We start from the raw sequence: 24,228 nt of genomic DNA on the forward strand, positions 1-24,228 counted from the left end.
TTTCTGAAACAGAACCAGACTCCAAGATTTTTTTTTAAGTAATGAGGTAAGGCTTAGTACATTTTGTGGGTGATCGTTTTACACCTCAGTTGGTGTTGTAAGGCACAAGGCTAAAAGCCAGATGACACTTTCTACTCAAGCGCAATAACTGTCCAGAAATGTATTGCTCAGAACGGCTTAATGTCATTATAAAATGGAACTGCTATATAAAAATAAGAAAAATAGTTAGGTTCTGTGCACTTATGGAACATTACAGTTATAGAGACGGCATCACCAAAAGCCAATCAATTAGGTCGAGGGATCTGAGGTTTTCATAATACACTGTAATTTTTTTCCAACCCCATAAAATACATTTAGCAAGACTGCTATAGCAGACAAAATTCGTTATTAGTCAAAGTTGCACAGAGGGTTAAATACCAGGAGGTTTTAGGTCACACCACAGTAGCAACCAATTAAAAAAAATATATTAGAAAGACATTTTGATTTGATGAGACTTTCTTTAAATGTACTTTGCTCTCTATATAAAGGGAATATATATATAAAAGGAAACTCTTAAAGAGGTTAGAATGGCTTGCTGGCAGATTACAATTGATTTCATGCCAGTCTGACCTTGCACCAAATTCTATGATCTTTTCAGAAGATGAAACTCAAGACTCTGTAACCTGTATTTCAATTTCCTATGTAAATGAAAAGTCATGGTCTCCTTCTTTCTAGACCACAACACTAAAGCATCAGGTCTTTAAACTCTTTTTTATTTAAAACAGATATTTTGCAGGCTCCAGTTTCTTTTTGACTGGGATGCCACCTTTCCATGTACCCAGAAGAGTAGAGCTGAGGCAGGACGGAAGGCTCTAGAGACCTATTGCTCTGGGGGCTCCCATTACCCTCTCTCTCTTCATGAGAATTTCTAAATCAGGGAATGTGGGCACTGAATGTTCCTTGCTGTGCTGGCTGCAAGCAGGCCCAAGGACTTGAGTGCATTTGAGACAGACTCTTCATGTTCCTTCCTTAGATTTCAGCCAATATTTTGAAACACCTTTTAGAGTGGGATCTGATGCCTGTGGACCAAGTGCTAATTGTTTCAGGTCCTATCAGGAAGAATCAAGGGCAGCATGGGCACATGTGATGAAAGAATGGCTGGGGGGAGGGTTTTTTGGTCAGTACTTGCGCATTCAAGTGAGCAAGCAGTGATGAAGAGACTTTGTCAATCATGGAGGATTATTACAGTTTGACATGGAACGACAATGCAAAGATTAACCTGAGAGTTGGTGGGTCCTAGGGCCTGCTTGAGCTCAACAGGAATCAACCCGTACAAAATGACTGTCTAAATTACTGGGAGAGGACCGCTTTGCGACTGAAGGAGAGGAATGCCTAGTAACCCAGCATGATTAGTACTGGCTAGAGAACAGTCACACAGAGCTCTCAGAGTTGTTAAAGAGAACACATTGCACAAGGTTTAGCTTTCTATTGTCAAAAGACATTTATGAATAATTTTCGCTTCCGTTTATTTTGTTTGTTTGCAAGGTGAAGGACCTCCTGCTGTTAAATCTGTTGTATGAATCGTACGCTTAAACTGCACTTCTTAAGGCAAGCTGAGCTATTATGAGTGGGATGAGTCAAATCTGGTGGGACTGATGTGGGACCAAAGAGCATGTGCCACATAACCATAGCAGAATGCAATTTCCTCTTGTTGCAACTTGCAAGTCGTTTTGTGGATATTAAAATTACTGTTTACCCAACAGAATCAAATTTTATTCTGTGATGTTCTGGCATAAAGTTACCTTTCCAATGCTTTTTAAAGGGGATAGCACTCACAGAGCACTCTTCCCTATCTTCCAGAACTCTTCAAAATTTGAAAGCAAACATTGGACAAAGAAATCCTTACAGCAAGATTTTATTTTTGCACACGAATGTTATCTCTGTAAGAAGAGAGGCTTTTGGGAGTGGGGGGGGGCAGTATCTCTGGTGACAAGACCAGTACCTGGGATACAGTAGGTATTCAATACATATTCCCTGAATGAATGAATGAGAAAGGGGATATTATATTGAGGCATGGATTTCTAGTCCTTGCTGAGATAGTGATTGAAAAAAAAAAAAAAAAAAAATCAGACCATGAAACCACTTTAGCTCTAATCATAAGAAATACAATTGTGTTTTTCTTTGTGATGGTCAATCCAGCCCTCCAACTTTGAGGTTCAGGGATGTTAAGTTCTCCCAGGAATTCTGATTTACATACTTCCATTTCACTATGCATTTATTTAGCATTTCTAGTGTATTTGAAGGTGGTATCATAAAGGATGTTGCTTGACCATTCTTTTTAGATGCCAGCTTCACAACCATTTAAACTTCCACTATATCAAAATTTGACCTTGAGATAAAAACCACTAAGTGAAGACTTCACATTAAAAGACTAGTTTCATTATGTAAGTATTCCACGTATGCAGCAAAACAGACACAATTTTTACAAATACATTAGGTCAGACAGTGAGACGTGGGAACTAAGGAGGTCTCTTTCTGAAGGATGTGCCTTAAGAAGGTATCTATGGAGGCAAAAGCTTTTCTCCCTCATGGGTCATTCAAGTCTAGTTCACCATGTATTTCACCCAACATTCACTCTTTATATTCTGTATAACGGGTCCTCAACTGCTTGCCCCTTTTGGCATTGCAGAATGCATCGTAAACAATCTATAGAACTAATAGTATCAGGAAACTGGAACTGCCATGACCCTGTGTTAATACAAAAAACAATAAGTTAAACAATTAGTTTGAATCAGGGGGTCTCTATGCCTTGATTATTTCTCATGAGGAATAACAAATACTGACATAAGTTCCCTGAAATTCAATTCATTTCTTTAAAAATTAAAAGGAAGGGAGGAAGAATGTACTCTATTTTAAAGGGGACTGAAGAGAAACATCAGCTATTATGCTTGGAAGACTATAACCTGGGAACAGAATTGATACGGGAGCTGCTCTTGGAAATGGTCTTATCCTCCCCTCCAAACAGAAAAGGTTTTCCAATTTCCAGGTTTTTCTCCCTCCTTCATTGCAGGGCACTATCAATACCAAAGAAACATCTATTTTGGCTCAGATAAAGAACAGATTTTGATCATCTCCTCAATGCCCAATTTTCCCCCAACTGAGGGAATAAAAGAGAAAATCTAGCCTTCTCTGGACCTTGGATAAACAGGAATATGGATTTATAAAATACCTGGCTACATCGAGTCAATAAAACTCATTTTGAAAATGATGCCCACATATGTGATTAACTGTCAGATGATAATCAGAGCAGGAAAGACATTCAAACACCCATTTCTAGAGTCTTTGTTTTCTTTCTCCCTTTCAGACTAACCTCATGCACAAAACACTCACAAAATGAAGGTTTTTGCAAAGACATTTTAAAGAGCAAAGCTGTGATGGGTAAAAGCAAAAGAAACGCAGCAGTAACTCAAGAGCTTCAGATTTGCCTTAGCCTAGAGTAAGCACCCCCCCCCCCCACCTTATGCAAAGCAATCTGAATTCCATATTGAGGGTCAAAGCTTTCCTTTGAATTCCCAGCTTACATTGCCATGTGTTGCCACCTTGATGCTATTTAGACATTTTTCTTTTAACGCTCAGACAGTGAACTATTCTCATGTAAACAGGCTTTCATTTGACAAGAGTACATTCCCTCAGATCTGAAGCTCTACTAACCATGCTACAATTGTATCACACTCTGCTATAATCAACCATGTTGTAAATTTGTGCAATACCACGTACACAGACATCCCCCCCCCCAAATGCACAGAAAGATTTTAGGGTCACAGAGCTCAAAACATTAAAAAGCAAAACTGTTCTATGCATAACATCTAAGGAAAGAGAGCTCTCAATTCCAGCTTGCCAGCATAATTATTTCTGTTTTAAACATTTAACTGTGTGCTGCTGCTGTACCCTTGCTGAGTCTCAGAATGAAAGCTAGAAAACTAAGGGCCCTACTGTATGCTCTTCATTCCCAGCAACATTTCTATGAGAAAACCTTATTAATGAGCTTGCAAACGAGCACCCAACAGGGAAATGTCACCAACAAGAGCAGCTAATGCCCCAGAAAATCAAATAACTGAACACTTGGTTGATTGTGGTGCCTTTCATATTCATAATAAAAGGGGGGGGGGGGCTTTAATTCACTGATTCTGAAGGGGTCAACACCTTGCTGAACAAAACAACTCATTTATTTATGTTCAGAAATCTCCAGATGATAAATTACATTGATGTTAATCACTTCAATGCATACTACACAATTAATATTTGTACTCACTAAAAACTTAAGGATTATTAAAAGTATGACAGCATACACATCTGGCTGATTTTTCACATAATTGGGCACAATAATTTCTCCTGGTACCACAAATAAGGGTCCTAACAAACAAACACTGCAAAATTCTGTGTTCAATTAATTAAGACTTAAATCCAAAGACAAAAGCAATTCCAAGTCGTAGCTCAAGCCTTGTCTTCAGTGCAATATGGTAGCACTCCATTTCCTGGGGAGAAGTGTAACACTTCCTTTAATTTTATACCCTACCCTTTTTTTTCCTTGTTATTCTTAATGTAAGATATTTAATGGCATGCAATGGAAGTTCTCAGTATTTCGTTTGTTTTGCTAAATCATAGCATTAAAAAAAACCCTAACTTTATACAAATCCATTATCTGTTATTTAATACTTTTCATACCCTGGTTAGCATCCATCCATTCATCTTAGATAGGATAGAGGAGGTTTTCATAAACCTCGATTTAGCATAATGGGCCAATGTTAACCCAAGTGAAATACTTGACACCAATCATACAAGGTTAGATTTGCCTCCAACATGCTCTATTCAAAAAGAATAGAGCAATTCTTAATCTGAAGTCAATGGATGAGTTTGGTACTTCCTGAGGATAAGCTCATGTTTATCACTGATTTTATAAGAAATCATTTTAGGTGGCAAATGAAAGGACATTAAAAAATAATGGTAAAACAGTGTATAGATGGATGAGTAGAAAAATGGGGACAGGGACACAATGAAGATTGGTGTGGGATGGGGAGGATGATTTGGGTATTCTTTTTACTTTTGTATTTTATTCTTATTTTCATTCTTTCTGGTGTAAAGAAAATATTCAAAAATGGATTAGAGTGATGGAGGCACAACTGTATGATGGTACTGTGAACAGTTGATTGTACAACATGGATGACTGTATGGTATGTGAATATATCTCAATAAAACTGAAAAAAAAAAAAAAAGGATAGCCAGAATGCTATCTCTAGAAAGAAAAGTTGTCTATCTCAGACATGTGGGACAAGGGAATTTATAAGGACCTACCACTCAAAGTGTGGTTCTGGGATCAAGTGTATCACCTCAGACCCACCCCAGATCTACTGAGATAGAATTTTCACTTTAATAAAATCCCCAGATAATTCATATGGACAATAAAGTTTCAGAAGCATGGGCTTAAAGATATTTGTTACGATGTTAGTGTGGATAGCTGAAAAACAGGCTGTACTATTTTGAAATATTTAATAAGTATTCTCTAGATTTGGTGCTTATTTGAGATGAATTAAAGTTATTGAACCAAAAAAAATAATAATGGTAAAAATATAATGGTTATATAGTATAATGTATATTAGGCATAATATAAATAAATAAAACATAAGTTTATAGATATTACTACATAGGTCTTATGTTAAAACAATAAAGTGATGAAGAAAAATTCTAAATAAGGAAGAATACAGATGACCCATGGGCATGGAAAAACACGTGACTGTGGTCCTCAAATAACTGAAATTAGGAGAACTCTGTGGGGTAAATGGACTCTTTAAGCTGTGATTTTATACATTTTTTTCAGGTCTACAGCTATCAGAGGATTTTTAAAGGGGCCAATGATTTCAAAAAGGTTAAGAACTTCTGACTTCAAGGGTTTGGGCCAATTAAAAAATACAGGTCTAATGTTACTCTTCACTGGGTATCTAAAACAATTGAATATCTGTGCAGATTGGCTACTGAACAAATTATTCTAAGAACCTCATGCATCCAAATATTTGTTCTTTCCTCATGGCCATCAAGATGTGGTGCTGCTGGTGTACAGAGAAAGGACTCCTCCAGGAGGGAATGGAGCTGAGCCAACAGCACTCTTGGCCAATGGCTGAGAAAGCAATTGGGCCTGATGACTGAGTGCCCTTGTCATTGTGGAGGTGCTAGTGTTCAAGGAAAATAAAGCTGGTAGGAAATGATGCAGAGAATTCCAGTTGTGTTTGGAGAAGCAACATAAGGAATTCCTGGCTGACTCTGCAAAGCTCTAAGAAGAGCTCCAGGAATGGTGGGTAGAGAACTACCTGGTGATGTTGTTGAGCACAGTTTTATTTAAGATTTCAAACCAGACCCTAAATTGCCACTTGCATTAAGATAACACTTCATAATTCTTAACCTTCTCTGAGGCAAAATAAAATTGTTTCCTTAAATATATTTAAAAAAAAAAACAAAAACACCCCAGAATATACATCCAGGATAAAATGTTCACATGGCTTCAGTTGAATAAAAGAACAGAGAGTCTCCTATAAAAAGGTGCCATATTAGATTTCAAAGTGATTAATAGGCATGCCCTCATTTTTGGAAGGCATTGGAGTCACTTTCCTGCAGTTAAGTGCTAGCAGTACCTTATAAGACTACAGTCAACTGGATTCAGGTATGGAGCTTTATTCCTTTTCCTGGAAGGACAAATCTCACTTGAATCTCCAGAATATGGAGACAAGGCTTATAAGGATCATCATCAAGGGGAAGAGGCATGGTGATTAAAATACTTTGCATTGGGAGTGAGTATAATTTTGTAGTTGTAGGTAGATGGGGCTGTATTCTTTTTAGAAGACACTCTGGGAAAATACTACAAGACTTTAGGGGTAGGAACTTGGTGAAAGTCTACTCAGGTCTCACAAAGGAGCTAATGTATTATTAAAGCTAATGGGCCCCTACATGGAAAGTTAATGGACATTAAGTTTGCTTAAATGAATTACATATTAACAAAGTCACAAGAAATCTACTATCTGCCAATTTAGTTAATATCTGATCATTTCTGTTTTCCCATTATAGGGACATTACACCACAACAGCTTAAGTGATAGGAAAATTATAAGCATGATGCCCATAATGAAGCTACATAATGAAGTAGATGAAAAGAATTAACAACAACAACAACAAAAATCCTGCATTATGTAATGTTAAATTGAGCCAAGCTTACAGAATAAGAAAAGGTGAGAATGGGAGGGTCTCTTAGATGCAACTCTTTCTAAATTTCCCTGCCCCCTGTTTTGCTCAGGCAATTTGAACATGTGATGAGGATTGCAGTGGGCTGAATGGTGGTCCCCAGAAGACATGCCCAGGTCCTAATTGCCCAAACTGTGAAAGTGACCTTTTTTGGTAAAAGGTTTGAGATGTAATTACCTTAAGGATCTCAAGATGAGAGTATCCTGGATTACCCAGGTGGGCCCTAAATCCAATGACAATTGTCCTTATGAGACACAGAAAGGAGAGACAGACAGGGAGAAGGAAGAGAAGGCCAAGTGAAGAGGGAGGCAGAGACTGCAGTTACGCAACTGCAAGCCGAGGAAGGCCTGGAGCCACCACAAGTTAGGAGAGGCAAGGAAGGATTCTTCCTAGAGCCTTCAGAGGGAGCACTGCCCTGCCGACACTTTGATTTCAGACTTCTGGCTTCCAGAGCTGAGAGACAATAGATTTCTGTTGTTTCAAGCCACCAAGTTTGTGGCAATGTCTAGCGGCAGTTGTAGGAAACCAAAACAAGGATTTTCACAGAAGGTAATGCTTTTCTTTCACCAGACACCTACTCATAGCCATCCCAACCAAATTCTTGTAACATTTCTCTGTGCATACTCAAATATCACCCAGGATTTTTCACAGGCCAACAGAAGCCTTTTGATAAAAAGTGGGAAGCTGGCTACTTAGCCACAATCTTGGCACAAGGATGTTCTGTGCAGCAAACAGAAGGAGATGAGGAGACCATATTTAATCCACAGGGCACAGTGGGAGACAACCTCATTCACCAGAATCTAGCTTTTATTGATGAAGCCGTCAAGATCATGGCACTGATCCCAAAGATTTTGACTTTAAACTCATTGCTATAAATTAAGTTTAAAATTGAAGAAAACATGTAATTTAAAATCAAAATGTTTATGGAGAATGAGAATAAAATCCATTCCGTAAAAATTTAATACTTACCATGGAATTAAAAAAGGGAGGAAAAAAACCTAGAGTTTGAAGGTGGCATAGAAATGATAACAGTCTATAGTCACAAAAATTAATTAAGGCATGTAGTAGAGAAGATTAGAATCATTTTAGAGTTTTACATTTGGTCAAATGTAGTATTTTCAAAATCCTCGGTGGTACTCTGTGATATGGCAGCATTTCAGGAAAATATCCTTGTTTAATTTCTTATTTAATTCCCAATCCCTTGATTAGTTTTCTACCAATACAACAAGATATAAATTCTGTCTAATTATACAAAACATAAGTATCAAATAAATGGCTTCTGAAGTGTTTTTAAGCAACTGCTGCTCTATGCCCTAAAAATAAGGTGCTCAGGTACTTACACTGTACTTCTAGATACCGCTGGGTCTGCAAGTTTCCAGTGACAGCAGGGTGTTCCACCTGGCAGATTACTGGGACCCCGTCATCCTCCTTGTGTACCTTCAGCATCAGCTGACTAGTCACAGTGTACATGTCCGACCACTCTTCCACCTCTGATTTGCCTGGGGGACAGCAAACGTACCAAGAAGCCAGAGGTGAGTGAATTTCCATGGCTGTGTTTTTATATCCCACCCCTTTCCCATTGCTATTTTTACAAAATTGCTGTTACAAATGCTATTTGGGTAAGAGTCATGTGCGAATAGATGACTGATAAAATGATATTCCCTCTAATTTACTATTTTCAACCTTGCAGGGCAGTATTTAATATTTCAACCCCAGATAATATATATGATTTAAATTTAAACATACTACATATGTTTCTTCTATCTTAAAACCTTCTGACCAAAAAAGTCAGCTGACACTTGAACCATTTTTGACACTTGATTGCGCAAGGCTTTCAGGAGGAGGAAAAGAAAAGGGCTTTTCACCTCTACGACCATCTGAATTTGAAACATCTACTACTAGGCTGTCGTACAGTTTAAAAATTCCAGGACATCATCCAAATCCCTAAGTAATTCAATCAGTGGTAGAGATATAAACAACCCCCTTTTCCCACCCCCATCATCGACAATTAAGAGGGAAAGCAACTAAATGGATTTACATAATTGAAATTGTAATTGAAATGTTTAAGCGCTGAGACTTTTGGAAGACCACAAAAATGCAATGGCAGTGGGCTAAGGCAAAGTAAGACACAGGGCTTCAGGCCAAATGGGGGACATTTCCAAGAACACCCAGAAAAGGAGGGAGGTGGCTTCCGGATAGAATGAATAGGCCAAGGCAGCCCCTTTCCTGAACTCGGCACTCCCTGGGACATGGCACACCATTAACTTTCTTTTCATGTTAGGTTCGCATTTAATGGCTCAATTCACTTAGACAGAAAAGCAGAAAGGAAATGAGAAACTCCTTCTTTCCAAACCCATACCTAGGAAATAGTTTAAAACACAGCAAGCCTTTTGAAATTTGGGCTGCTATAGATATAGATTTTTATATCCCCTTTCTAAAAGGACTTACTCTTTCCTTCCTGGCACTCTCCATTTATTTAACGTACAGAGCACTTACTTTGGCCCAGGCACTACGTAAATGCTTTGCAAATATTCACTACTTTTGTCCTCATAAAAATCCCATAAGGCATGTCTTATGGGTTGAATTGTACCCTCCCCCAAAGATATGTTCAAGTCCTAACTCCTGGTCCCATGAATGTGACCCTATTTCTAAACAGGATCTTTAGTTACGATGAAATCAAACTGAATTAGGGTGAGCCTTAATCCAATATGACTGGCGTGCTTATGAGAAGAGGGAAGTTTGGACATGGACAGAAAGAGGGGAGAATGCCATGTGACAGGTGAGGCAGAGAATGGCATGGATAGTCAGCAAGTCATTGCTAGAAGCCAGGAGGGAGGCATGGGACAGATTCTTGCCCTCCGTCTCCAGTGGGTACATGGCCCTGACAACACCTTGATTTCAGACTTTTAGCCTCTAGAACTCTGACAATAAATTTCTGTTGTTTTAAGCCACCAATTTGTGGTCCTCTGTTGTAGCAGCACACAGTGACCAGGGCAGTATGTAATATTTTTATCCCCATTTTAGAGAAAATTGAGGCACACAGCTAGTACACAAGGTCAAACTGTTAGTAAATGGGAGAGGTGGGATTCAAACCCAGGCAGTCTGGCTTTAGAGCCATACTCTATGAAAAGAACCTATTTTATTCTGACCATTGTCAACTAACCAGAGTGGTTCAGCTCGAGTCCCTGGTTAAGGTTTCTTGCAGGGCAGCCTTGAAAAGACAGGAATCTGAATGCTGTGGACATGAGGGACTCACAATAACTGACATAAAGGATCAAATCGGGGCTAGGCTGCATCCTTTACCCAAAGTACCAGCTAAGGCACCCAATATTTCAGGACCCAGGAACCAAACCTGGGGTAAAAGGAACTGTCTGCACTGCTCCCAAAAAATCAGAAACTTTGAAAAGAACAGGCTAGTGAGCAAAGATGGGCAAATGAATTACAGGCTTCACAGGAAAGTCAGTACAGCTGATAGTGCAAAAGATGTTAGAATGACCCCAGGTTCACTGTTTGCAAGATTGTTAAACATTTTCTAAAAATCTGTAACATGAGAATATGGAGTTCTGACCCAACCTGGGCCACCACAAAAAAATAAAAAGGGTAAAACAATTAGAACTGAGGGTACAGACATGGCTGGCCTGAGTTCATGGGACACCAGTAGTTCCTGGCCTGAAGAGCTCTGGTTTACAGATTTCATTTTTTTTCCTGAGTAGCTGAATAAACGTCTAGCAACAGATATCACCATGAACTCACAGAATGAGATTATGAATTTTGGAACGATAAGTTGATGTTGCTGTTTGGGGAAGTATTTAGCAACTGATTACAAATTATATCTAAATGAATACCCTTGTTTCAGGGGCATGTTTTACAGTTATTTTAACTTCCACAAAGGCATACTCCTGTTAAAATCGAGTGCTAAGTACTTCTGCACAGGACAACTTGCATCTTACCTTTTAGCTCCTTATTCCCTTTGAACCATCTGATAGTCGTAGCTGGCTTGCTGGCCATGGCAGTGCAGTTGACTTCAATCTCCTCACCTTCCACAGCAGTGTCTTTCTGGATATCAATCATCAGATTACGTGGAGGGACTATAAATTAAACGTATGTGCTTTTAAAATACAGAATCCACTTCTGGACACTTTCTTCTAATCATTAGAAACTAGCACCACTGTTATCAAAAAAGGGGACAAATAATGGACACTTCTGATGGGAATTAAAATAAAATCAAAGGCACAGGAGGGAAAAAAAAGGAAGAAATGCTAAGTCATCATCAAATAAAGTGAATTATGCAAGTTAGTTTGTTTATTTAGAATTTCTTTCATATACTTGTCTTATAAAATCACCAGTCTCACACTCTAAAATTACCATGGACCAAATTATAACAATACAGTCATTAGATTAGCCACCAGTCAATTAGATACCTGACTAGAAAGTTCATTTAAAAGTACGAGGAGTACACACTATTGAAATATTGTCCTTACATGGAAACCCCTGAAAGCAATATTTTTCCTTGAGCTCAACCTTTGGATTTCAATCTTCACATGCAAGATTCCAAAAGCAACCAGCAAAGATCAAAAAACCTGGGGTCCCTTAAAAGAACCACTCACTGTAAACATTTGCAGAAAAATTGTACCTCAAACCAGTTCCATTTAATTAAAATTATTCATAGAGATCCAGAATATAGCCCCAACCTTCAATGAATGGTATAATAGTAAAATCCTTTAAAACACGAAGATACAGTAATGTAGGAAAAGCCAGTTGACAACAATTTCCCATATTCTGAAATCCAGTGCTCCTGATTTTTAAAATCAAAGTGAAAAAAACTTGAGTGCTTGCAAGCAGATTTCTCTATCAGATTTAAAACTACCCTTCTGTAAAGATATTAAACATATATGTTCAAAAATGGTCAAAATAAATGTTTTTGGACTGAAATGCTGAACATCAAATTCAGAATATATAACATGGTGATGATGATAATGAAAGCATATTATCTTTTATGAAACTGAGTTGACAGTGAAACGATTTAAGGTGCACCCTCACCTTAAGACTGAACCTTCTGAAATAAAAATCAGTAAGAATACTGCATTCAGTAAAGGGAATGTAAGATGTGTCCTGACCGCCATGAATAAGCAAAGACCGCAGTGAGACTTATGATTAACGTTTCTCAACTCAGAAGAGAAACAAGAAATTAAATATGTATAAACATGCCATCCTGATGATGAAGTTGAATAATAAATCTCTGATACTGCTTCAATAAGTTATGGGATTAAAACATGTATTTGGGATTTCCAACTGTTGTAGCCCACAGGAAGACTTTTACACTGCATTGGAGGAGTTGAAAATTCCTTTAAAAAGAAAGAAAATGTAAAAGGATTTGTTGTGTTTCTCAACAAGATAGCGTATGTGATGGTGGTGGTGGAGGAGGTGGTGGTGTGTAGTTATTAGAGCAAAAGCAGGCCTCTTCTTTGTTACTTATGTGAAAGGAAAACAACACATTTGCTCAATTGAATGTGTTGCTAATGTCATATGGTCCATGAGTAGTTAAACATGGCAAAGAACTACCCTAGCTTACATTTTAGGGAAACATAAGCAAAAAGAGAGATAATTTAACATCCAACTTGGACTTATACATATGCCAGCATTTTAAGAGACACAGAAAGGCAGTGACAAAGGTAAATGGGATGACTTCAGCTAGCTGTGTCCTTATAGTAGTCTATCCTTGCTAGGTGACAATCAGGTACCTTATAGATTTTCATCACATGTGCCTAGATAGTTGATAGGGAATACATTGAGCGACTGGGTGTTTAGAACTGACAAATATTACTGCATTCTGAGTGCAGTAAATAGGAATATTGAAGAAAATGCATTAGTTAGATCAAGTATCAGAGGAAAACACTGCCCAAGCCTAAAGAAAATAAGACCTTGGGAAACAAAGAATAAGAGGAGATAAAAAGGAAACAACTAAAAGACCTAAGTGTGTCCTTCCAACAAAAGGAGAAATGAAAGTCAAACAATAATAATTCCTTTCAAGGTCGAGGTGAAGATAAAAACAGTGATGAAAATGATGTTGACATATGCAATGGTTCCCAATGAGAAATGTAATTGAATAGTGTAATTGATGGGATGTGAAGTTAAGGAAGAGGTGACTCTCTTAAGAGATGACAAAGAGGGCAAATATCTAAACTACTGTAGTACATGAAAGCTCCCTTTCCTGGAAACTACTATGGAATGGGGTAGATCAGGGTGCAGCTGCTCACAGTTTATCTGTATTACATTGGGAGAAATTCCTTGATGGACACTCTGTGAAACCTGGGAATTTTTTTGATGAGAACAGATTCAGGAGTTGGTGAAAGATGTTGGTATGCATCAAGTCTCAATGAAATCTAGCCTCAAATTTAGTCTCTGATGGATATTTGTTTTCTGTCTGCTCCTGGTTATCTCTCCTTTCTTCTATCCTTTTTCATCTTATATAAGCTCTTCTCCTAAGCCCCGGGAGCTGTTCATCTTCAGTGATAATTCTTAATAGAAGTAAAAATGGACAGGTATAAATAAGGACTAAGGAAAACTCACCAACGACATGTCCTTCAGATTTGTTTGGGGGCTGAGAGTTTGACTGGCAGCAAATAGGAGCTTATCTGGATTACCTATTATTTGGTATTATTCATGTTAATTCCCTCTCTATTGCAACAGATATACTCTAAAGTTGTACAACCCTTCAGAGTGATTTTTGTGTCAATGTCAGTTCCTGGGATTATCATACCCTAGAGCTGACATCATCTTTAACTTCATGGCTAAAGTAAACTTCAAAACTTCAAAAGCATTGGAAAATATGCCATTCGTAGAAAAACGAAAGACTTATTTATTGATAAAAGCATCCCGAGAAATAGTTGAATGATTTTTTTCAAATCCACAAATAGTTCTCTCAAAATTGTAACCAGCATTTCTGATCTTTGCTAGGATTAGAAGAAGAAATGGGCATATATAGTGGGAGCTGTTTGGTTTACAAATGTAAAATAAAATCTGATAATGGGAGTCATAATGGTTTGTTGATATAAGTTATAAAGCTGACTTCTCTCAGTTGTTTTTTTTGTTTGTTTGTTTTTGTTTTGGAAAGCAAGAAAGCTTTGGAAAATGTAATTCAGGTGATTTAAGTCTGTCTTTCTAAAAGAGGGGGGCTGAACAAGAAAATCTTCAAGTTTATTTTGGTCTATTAACTCTGCCCTGTTTTCCCTTTAACTTCATAATGTCTACTCTAATACAAAGAGGTTAGTAAAGTATAAAAATCCATTTATAAGAAAAATGAATTAAAACTGCTGCTAACCCGAGAATACACTTATACATGGTCCACTAAACAGACACATTTAGTAAAAACTGCCTGCAGCCATTAATGAAAATAACCGAAGACATCTAAAGAGGTACATATAGATGAGAACCTGAATGAAAATCACATGGAGGGAAATACTAGAAAATAGCAAAGATATCTCAAGGTTCTTCTTAGCTAACCTCAAATCTGTTAAGAGTGCTAATTATAAACATTACGCCTACAACATTAAAAAAAAATCAGTAATATCAAGATGAGTCACATTAATTACAACAAAAGAGGAGACTTAAAGCTGATCAGTACATGAAATCTCACTCTAAGACCCTTAAAAATAATTAGGTTCTCCTGTTCCTAGAGTCTGAAGAGTGAACACCAGTCTTAGAAGGACAGGGCTGTAATAATATTAGCTAATATTATCAGTAACTATATTAATCTTAACGCATTTTTGTATTCTCACTCACATTCAGCTCATCTCTTGAATAGTAGAGTTAAGAGAGTCCTATGCTGTGTTCTGGGGAAAGAAACAAATCCATCACATGTGGAAGGAATGAATGAATATACTAAATGGCAGCCAAATGCATGAACATTATAGGAGAGTTTTCAGTTTTTACATGGATAAGATAATAAACATAATAGTAACTTAAGAAGAGTACAGATAACATTAACAAATACCCATCTCTATGTCATAATTATGCTGAAATTTTTGCTGAATGCATCAAACAACGAATAGACACATGCACTAAAATGAGCATCTTCAGTCTATCAAGAGGTTTGACAGCTGTGTAAGTACACATGGAGTCCTTTTTAAAGAACCATAGATAGCAAATGAGGATGCAAATACATCGTTCTTCCTTCATTTTAATATCTGAAAACTCTAAACCTTAGGAGAAAGGTTTGAATATATGAGTATCAGTGGAAATTGTCAGATTTTGGAGCATAAAAGACTCAAACACTGATGACAACAATTTTACTCTGTCAAGGAATCCTAGAGAAAATTCAATGGAAAGGATATTAAATGAATGCATAATATCTGCAAAAAGAACATCTACTAGTATTACGCTCAAGTATATTTAAGTTAATGCTTCTTAAAAAATACAAGTAGGAATCTATTACTTCTAGAATAATCAGACCTCCAAAAGGATTACAGACCTATTGCCTCTCAATGCCTAATGTTTGTATGCTTACAACCACACACAGGGCATATTCATAGTCAAAACAGTCCAATCCAGTGGTCCAGAGAAAAAATGTATCAGATACCGGAAACTGACAGACAGTAACTGCTTGCTGATGGCCAGATACACTCCTGAAAACAAAAGATGTGCACCTTCAGAGAAAAAAAATCTTAAAATAGCGGCACTCAGGATTTAATAAAAAACCTCAACTAGAAGATGTAAAAGTTGTGAAGCAGAATAATACAGACAGTTTTAAATTCCATGATTCCCAATTCTCTCCCAGTGCTTCGTAATCTGGGCAGGATGGCTAACCTCTGTTACCATAATTTTTTTTCTGTGAAACAGAGACATCACTATTTACAGGTATATGTAGGAAAATATTCTGAAAACCCAAAGTTCTGTAAATATACACTATTTTATTGCTGTCACTTCTGTGGAAATGCCATAAACTATGGTGCATTGTTTGGCTTGTACAACTCAATGGATGGTCAATTTGAAGTCTAGGCTAATGACTTACTCCAATAAGCAAACAGTGTTTTCAGATACTTCTACAGAAGTGCATGGATGGGAAATTTTCAAATGCATGCTTGCACATTTGGTATATTTGCAAAACACCGAGGAAGCTTTCCAGTGAAACCATCCAATGTTTACTATCTCTGCAGGTCTAATGAGGATTAAAACAGCAATTAGAGACAAACATGTACATCTGAAGGCCATCTAGCATCACGGACACAGAACATATTAGAAACAGTATGGATGGACTTTAAACATGATTTTCTAAAATCAGCATTCCTCTTACCAAGAGAATATATGTTTTTGTGACATGTTTCAGTTCAATGAATAAAAAATCATTTCCCCTTTTACAGCTGTGTTTAAATAAAGTAATGAGCCAGCAGCTCAATGTGTACATCCATAAATACATATATGTTCACACACACCAAGCAAAAATGTCCTTCATATTTATCTTCCCTCTTTAATCTTCATATCATTACACAGGAAAGCTGCGGTCTGCCACCTCAAATAGACTTTGATTCATCATCTTCCCAAAGGTGTAAATCAGAGATCTTGCCTCATGCTACAGTGTACGTCCTTGAAAACTCTGTTTCAAAAACCTAAATCAGCTGGTGCTATGCACTGGAGTATATGCTTGTGTAAAAGGAGACTAATTCCAACCACCTTCAACACAGAGATATCTGCTGACAATATCAAAATATGAGCATAGAAACCTGGCTACTGGGATTTTGCTGAAAATCACAATCTGGTGATCATAAATGAAGACATTCACCTCACTTAGAGGTGTAGTTAGCAGCCTGTCAATAGACTTTTTTGGTTATTATCAGTCTTCTCTCCCTAGAAACCCTTATAATTCTTTTACATCCAATAGTTGCAATTTGTGACAAAGTATGTGTTCGTGGGGTATGATTTTTACAGCATAATCAAGAGTAACAGCAATAAACAAGGCACTAAGTGAAGCCAAAGAAAAGAAGATCAACAATATTAATATGAGAATATAACTCAGAAGGAAAAATTACTCAGTGGATTTCATAACAGAGTTCTGCCACAGGTACAGATGTGGTAGCCCATCTCCCCCTTTTCTGCACAGAAGAAAAAAAATTCCTGGTAGTTAGAAGCAATGACATTCATGTGGTGAGTGATTCATTCGAGGGCTCTAAATTGGCTTGATCTTTGCTTCTGAGGCTTGAGGGTTGAAACCCAAGAGCAGGTGGAATCTATAAAGACTGCTGATTGCCATTCGTTAGAGCATTTGGTAAAATAGGCTATTTTTAAAATTCAGCAAGATGGGCGGTGATTCTTCCTAAAACAAGTCTGAACTGTAAAATTTACCATTAACCTTTTGCTTGCTGCCGAAAGCCATCTGGTTGTATGGGCCATCCCCTCTCAGTGTCCTAGTAGAAGCCCCAAATGCATTTCTTACCCAGGACTGTGATTGTGGTGTAACTTTCCTGTGGGGGGTCGGTGTACAGCTGGCAAAAGTATCTTCCTTCATCAGAAATTGAGACATTCGTCAACGATACTTTGAGTTCACTGCTAGAAAAATTCAGCAACTGAAACCTGCTGTCTTTCAAAGCTGTGACAGAAAACACAGAGTTAGTGAATGTGCAAAAGACCAAGGACAATATATTTTCCTTACTCAGATGAAGAAAAAGGTGACTAGAAAAGCAGCAACACAGTAGGAAAAAATATTAAGTCTTTTTGCACCTGCTGGCTGCTTCTTGGTACTTCCTGAATTCCTATTTTGGGCTCCTGCAATAATGCACTGTAGACAAATAACCCTGTGCAAAAGGAAACTCATGCTTATGGGGGTACATGACTGTGCACACACCCCTTGGCACAGTTCCAAAGATAATTGCTCCTGGTATTCAACACTGACTCATAAATTGCTTTGGCTTTTCCATCATACAGAGGCAAAATGAAAATGGAAGGAAAGGCAGGCCATGAGCCCAAGTGATGCAGTGCCCCAGGCATCTCAGCTTTTGGGCCTGGAGGTTCAGAGATGGTAGGGCCTACAGCCTTTTTAAGTGCCTATAAAAATCCGGTGTCTTAAAAAAATAAGAGTTACAAATTATGAAAGAAAGTTTAAAAACCATTATTAATAATTCCAAAAACAAAATAAAAAAATCGTTTAAGAAACTTTATAGCACAGTAATCCTATTTAACTTGAATGTGTCTTAATATATTTGGTATGATTTGGGGTGGAGCTGTCAAAAGTTGATGACCTGGGGCCTACAGAGGCCTGAACCCTGTCCTGCAGTTTTCTAACTACATGCAGCTTCACAGCATGAAAGTGATTAGGTATAAAGCAGGAAATCAGAATCACCACAAAAGCAATGCATGTGGACTTCTCATTTATTTTAAATATTCACTTTTGAAGTCCTTACGTTAATTTTGGCAAAAGCTAGCCTAGTATATATGGACAAAAATTCCTTTTAAGAATAGTAAGTTTTCTTTTCTTCTTTTCTCTTTCCCCATCCTCTTCAGGTTCCTTAGGTTTATCAACTCTTTCCATAGGCCATGAATGCTCTGAAGTGCTGGGGAAGAACAGGGAAGGGACCTGTGTGACATCTGCTTTGGTTAGGCACCAGTGCTCTCAAGTAAATTCTCAAAAGATTTGATTCATGCTCTTGCCAAGCCCTGACACCCATTTGAGCCATTTCTACTATACACAATTTCGTTTTGATTATTGGCTTTTGCGATATTACATTTGGAACGATTTCAGCAAGAAACCATATGGACACCTCCATATCCTGGAGGCAGTGGTGATGGGAGAGTTGGTTTTGTCTTTGTAGGCACAGATTGCCTTGGAAACTTCAATCTTTACACCAAACAGATTACCTTTCAGAATGCTATATTTTGCTTGCCTTACCCTATTTGAGTTGTGTCAGTTAAGTATTTGGGACTCGATTGCAATTCACCTTGAATTACTACAGTCAATTCCTATTGCAAAGTAAGACTGTCTTACTTTTAAAAGGGAACATTCAAGGTTTCAATTAAGTAGAAAGACTATGATTGCATGTCTGTTCTTCTCTCTGAAGAACGGACTAAACTTTAAATATCTAGCTTTACATTAAAAAATGGACTATAGCAATCTCTTTATCAAGACAACATGGAGGAAAAAAAGTTGCCGTCTAATACTACAGAGGTGGAAACTTACGCCTGAAGTCCCTGAAATAAATGGTCTGCCTGTTGGGATTCAGCAGCTGAATCACAGAGTCGTCACTCTTATTGACTTGGCAGCTGATGGTTGCAACTTCTCCCTCGATCACTGTCACATCTTTTGTAAACAAATTCTGTCCATCACCTTTAAAAAAGGGGAAAGAAAGGTCAGAAAAAAAATTCTGTAAATTAAATGTTAGCCAGTGGGATCAATTAAATGAGAAATATTCGGAAAAGAACACAAGTAGCAATATTTGGTATGGCTCTAATATCTTTTCTCAACAGCTCCACAAAATGAGCCTGTTAATCCAGCCTGAGAACAAAACACAACTAAGCCTAGAATTGACAGGCTCTCAAAAGTTGTGATGTTAAGGTTCTGGCCTCCAGTACTTGGTACTAGTGGAGTTGGTATTTTGGGGGAAGTACTGGAAAAGTCAGAATACCAGCCTTTCTGAGGAGCTGCAGCTCTCACGAATGGAGAGAGGGAGATACATATAGTTACCTTTAGCTCATATGCCCTTGAGCTAAGCTATTTGGTCACCTCACTGAAAACTCAAGGAGCCCCTTAATGGAAGTAGGTAAGAGGGCTCAATAAATAATCTCATCTTAGTGGATGTCTACATTCCCATTGTACAGGCAGTTGTGTTATTGGTTGTGTGGGAGTGAAGACCTAACCAACGCTGACTGTTTGCAAACCCCAAATCCTGGGAAGGCTTGTGGTTTCCAGAGACTGTTACGCTGCTCTCAGAAGCTTACACATTTGTGACTCACCTCAAACCCCAGGCATCCCCAAATCAATGCCCTTTCTGCAGACTACTTTCTTTAGCCATGCAGAGAATCTCTTTCAAAACCTGTGAAACAGGCACGGCTTTCAGATCTACTGAGATAAGCCTTATCTAGGGATCTGCTTTAGTTTGTTGCTTCCAGGAATAGTGAGAGCAGCCAAGGCCCCTTGCAAATGCCCGACAAGATCCACTAAAACAGGCAGGAGGAGAGGAGAGGAGAGTTCAATTCAACAGCAAAGAATGAAACAACTTTTGGGTCCCCAATTCTGTGCCCGACATAGCAGGGGAAATAAGTATATAGCATTGTCTTAGCCTTTAAGCAGCTAGCAATTTGGGTGAAAACTGATACCTAATTCCCACTTACAGAACAAAAACAAAAAGTGTGGTACAGGCAATAGGTATAATGGTCAATCAGGAAGGGAGTGAGAGACATTACTTTTTATCTGTGCGATCTCAGGTAAATTATTTAATTTCCCTGAACCAGTTGGCCATATGCAAATTAGGGAGGTCTTTAAAAGCTATCTCACAGAGCTGTTGGCAGAATTAAGAGAGGTAATAAATAAATTTAGCACCAAGTGTGGCTTCTAATAAAGCTGCATAATTGGTAGCTGCTATCATCATCATCATCATCATCTCTCTAGATGTCAAATCCAAACATTTATTAATCAACTATTATGTTCTGGGACTAGTGTGGATATAAGGATGAAGATTCACCATCTCAGCTCTTCAAGGAGCTCTCAAGTGTAGTAGTTGTATATCAACTCACAGTGACTTATTCACTTCCTACAGAAACTCTGTCACATTGAGAAACAAAGGTCAAAGATAAATGCTACCCTAAAAAACTGAGACAACATAAATAGAGCGGCAATTAGAATAAATGAAGGATTTCCACCTGCTACTGTATTTTTGCTGAAGTATCCTTTTTGAGCAGAGCACAGTGGGGAAGTGTGAGAAAAGGTGTCTAAGAAGGCTTTAAGCCAAGTCCACCTAGAAATAGACCAGCCCCTGGCAGACGATTAGAAGAGAAGAAACTAGAGGGATAAGGGAAAAATTACTAGAGCCACAGATAAACATAAATTCTTGGTACTTGAGGAGCAAACCAAAGTGAGACCTGACCTGGAGATCCATGAGCCAGGGAATTATCCCAGGTGTGAGCCGCAGGCCTGCAGGGCTTGTGGTGAGTGAAAGGGTCACTTTTCCCTGACCTGATCCTGCAGTGTAAGCTTAGTGGGCTGAACAGTGTGACAGAGTAACAACAAAGAGGAAAAGTGATCCAAAAAAAATGAAGGAATCTTATTTTGTCCTTAGTGGATTATTGCGACAAATACAGAATTCAGAAGCCAGCTGGAGGGAACACATTAGTCCCAGATTTGAGAAAAGAAAAGGGAGAAGGGAATTTCTGCCAATCAAGCAAGCTTTGCAAGGTGGTTTTGCTGGCCCTGGCAAAAGTATGTGCAGAAAGGACAATATCCTTCCTTATTTCCTCAGGGTAACCCAATCTGGTATGAAAATTACGGAAAAAAATTAAACCACACGATTTAAATGCTATAACTGTCTTAAGTTTTGGGACTGGCCTTGAGGAGACCAGAATAACAAATGAGGTCTGTTGGGTTGTGGGAGGGATTTTTTTCTGCCTAAAGGAAGTTTATTAGTAACACAAACAAGAAACCTCAATTTACAAATGTACATATGGAAAGATTACCCACTGACAGGCAATAATCCCTTCAACATAAACCAAGGCCATACACATCCTGGCTACTATCTTGCAGCTACTGGAGGCCTGAAAAACAAGTGCAATTCAATTATGTGCTAATAGAATAGTTCCTCCGGAAATAACTATATACTTTAATCTGAGCTTCTTCCTCCGAATCTTAAGGCTGGTATACTCTGATAGCAGCATACTATATTCATATTAAGGCTATACAAAACATTATAGGGGATAGGAGCAGCAAGCTGTTAGCCATGATTTTGCATTTTAAGCAATGACAATAATAGAGCAGAAGAGTTGTTTTTGTTTCCCCAAAAAAGTCTAAACATTCTTAATTATGATTTATAATTAAGCAGTTTAAGACCATATCACTTTTTTGTATTGTTACTAAGTAAACCATTCAGGTAAAATTTCTGCCATCTATAAATTTTTGTCCTTGCTGTGCTCTGGCACATAAAGTGCTCTGAAAATCCAGGGTGCTATCATCCTCATTACTATATTATTCTTTAAAATTGCTAAGGCCATTCTAAAATCCAGCATCTCAGAAAATGACCATTCCTAGCTGTGTTACATGGTTACAATACTAATGCTTAAAAATTATAAGTTATGAAATATTTTGCTGAAAGATATCAAAGTGCCTTGGCTGGCTGATGGTGGTGGTCTAAGGATATCATTCTGTAAAAAATCACCAACAAATTATACAAGTCAGCTGAACAGCAGTTATATTAAACAGAGTTCCATACTTCGAAGAGCCTTAAGATGGCTGCAGTGGAATAATAATGACCTATTTATTTGAGGCAAAGGAAGTGAGTGACAAGGATAAAAATATGATAGGTATGTCAGTACTCTTAACTGCCTGAAGCCTTTATGTAAAAATAATTTCTGCTCACATCCTCAGGTATTTCTTCCAAACAGAAGGGTACACTGTGACTTGATAAATTTCTCCTTGAAATAGATATCATGACAATTAGGCTGTTACTAAACACAACTTGATGGGTAGCAGAAGGATACAAACAGGCAACTTTGGTGCCTTTCTTAAACAATCCACTTTAAAAACCTTGTCTGATTTTCTGAAACTCAATTAGCAGATACATTGTCAAGGCAGAAATAGCACATGTTCTGGGCAAAAGAAATAAGAAAGGTACAATACATTGTAGCCATTAAGTAAGGCTGTTAACAGCCAGGTAGTTTATTTCAAGGGTGGAACAACGTCTGACATGTATAGGCATTTTGACTGCTAATTGGTATACATAGGTGAGGTTTAGGAGACAGAATCAAACTGGATTTTAATTTTTACCAGTAACTGTATTCCCTATAACTTCCCTAGTTGCCTCACAATTTCTAAAAATAAAAATCTGCCATTTGAAAGGGCCATTCAATCACAAGCAAGTCTGTAGTAAACTAGAAGTTGCTAGGACATCAATTACAAGGCTGAAAAAAGCATATTATCTTAAAAAAACACACACATAAAATTTACTCTGATGATTAGTAATGACCATTAGAGTGGAGTTAGTTAGGGCTGGGCTGGGGGTGGGGGCACAGCTGGTGCGTGTTTAGCTTTCCAGCTACTAAAACAAATACTGTAAGGAAGGGTTGGCTTAACAAAAGGAATTTATTGGCCCATGGCTTCAGAAGCTAGAGAGCTTGTTTCTTCCCAGAATGGGTATCTTCTGGCTGGCTGGCAACCCTTGGGGTTCCTTGGTTTTTCCGTCACATGGCAATGCATACTGCAGTGTCTTCTTTGTCTTCTGGGTTCCACTGACACCCAGCTTTTGGCTGCTCCCCTTGGTTTCTCTTTCCATGTCCAATTCCTTCCGCTTATAAGGACTTCAGCCATATTTGATTAAGGCCCACTGTCATTCAGTTTGGAACACCTTAACTAATGTCTTCAAAGGTCCTATTTACCTAGGACCAAGAACCTATTACAAATGGGTTCACACCCACAGGACCAAGGGTTAGGAACTGCACATGTCTTTTGTGGGGACATGATTCAATCCCCAGCAGTCTGTCCCTGAACCCCAAAAAGACATGTTCTTTCAACATGCAAAACACATTCACTCCATCACAACATCCCAAAAAGCTTAAGCCATTTTAGAACAAAGCTAAGTACAAAGGCTAAAAAAAAAATCGGTTATGAATATGATCCATCCTGGGGCAAAACTTCTCTCCAATCATGGGAATGGTGGCCAGGTTCTCTGAGAATGCTGGGGCTCAGGCCCCACCATCACTAAGCATTGGAGTGGTGGCATTCTCCCCGAACAAAGGGGTGCAAGACCTGATCTTTCCATATCCATGGGTGGGT

General features: G+C 38.1%; 1 protein-coding gene across 6 annotated transcripts in view; it reads right to left on the minus strand.

The window, feature by feature from the left end:
- CADM1 (cell adhesion molecule 1) overlaps positions 1 to 24,228 on the minus strand; it is a 340,006-nt gene that overhangs the window by 44,529 nt on the left and 271,249 nt on the right. For all 6 annotated transcript variants that reach the window (XM_037841528.1, XM_037841527.1, XM_037841526.1 and 3 more), the window contains exons 2-5: positions 19,432 to 19,578; positions 17,695 to 17,847; positions 11,216 to 11,353; positions 8,606 to 8,764 (exon numbers count right to left, since the gene is read on the minus strand). In XM_037841528.1, coding sequence (XP_037697456.1) covers positions 8,606 to 8,764; positions 11,216 to 11,353; positions 17,695 to 17,847; positions 19,432 to 19,578 — 597 coding nt within the window. The remainder of the gene's footprint in view (positions 1 to 8,605; positions 8,765 to 11,215; positions 11,354 to 17,694; positions 17,848 to 19,431; positions 19,579 to 24,228) is intronic.

Source organism: Choloepus didactylus, chromosome 6 (assembly GCF_015220235.1).
Source record: "Choloepus didactylus isolate mChoDid1 chromosome 6, mChoDid1.pri, whole genome shotgun sequence".
Lineage (NCBI taxonomy): Eukaryota > Metazoa > Chordata > Mammalia > Pilosa > Megalonychidae > Choloepus > Choloepus didactylus.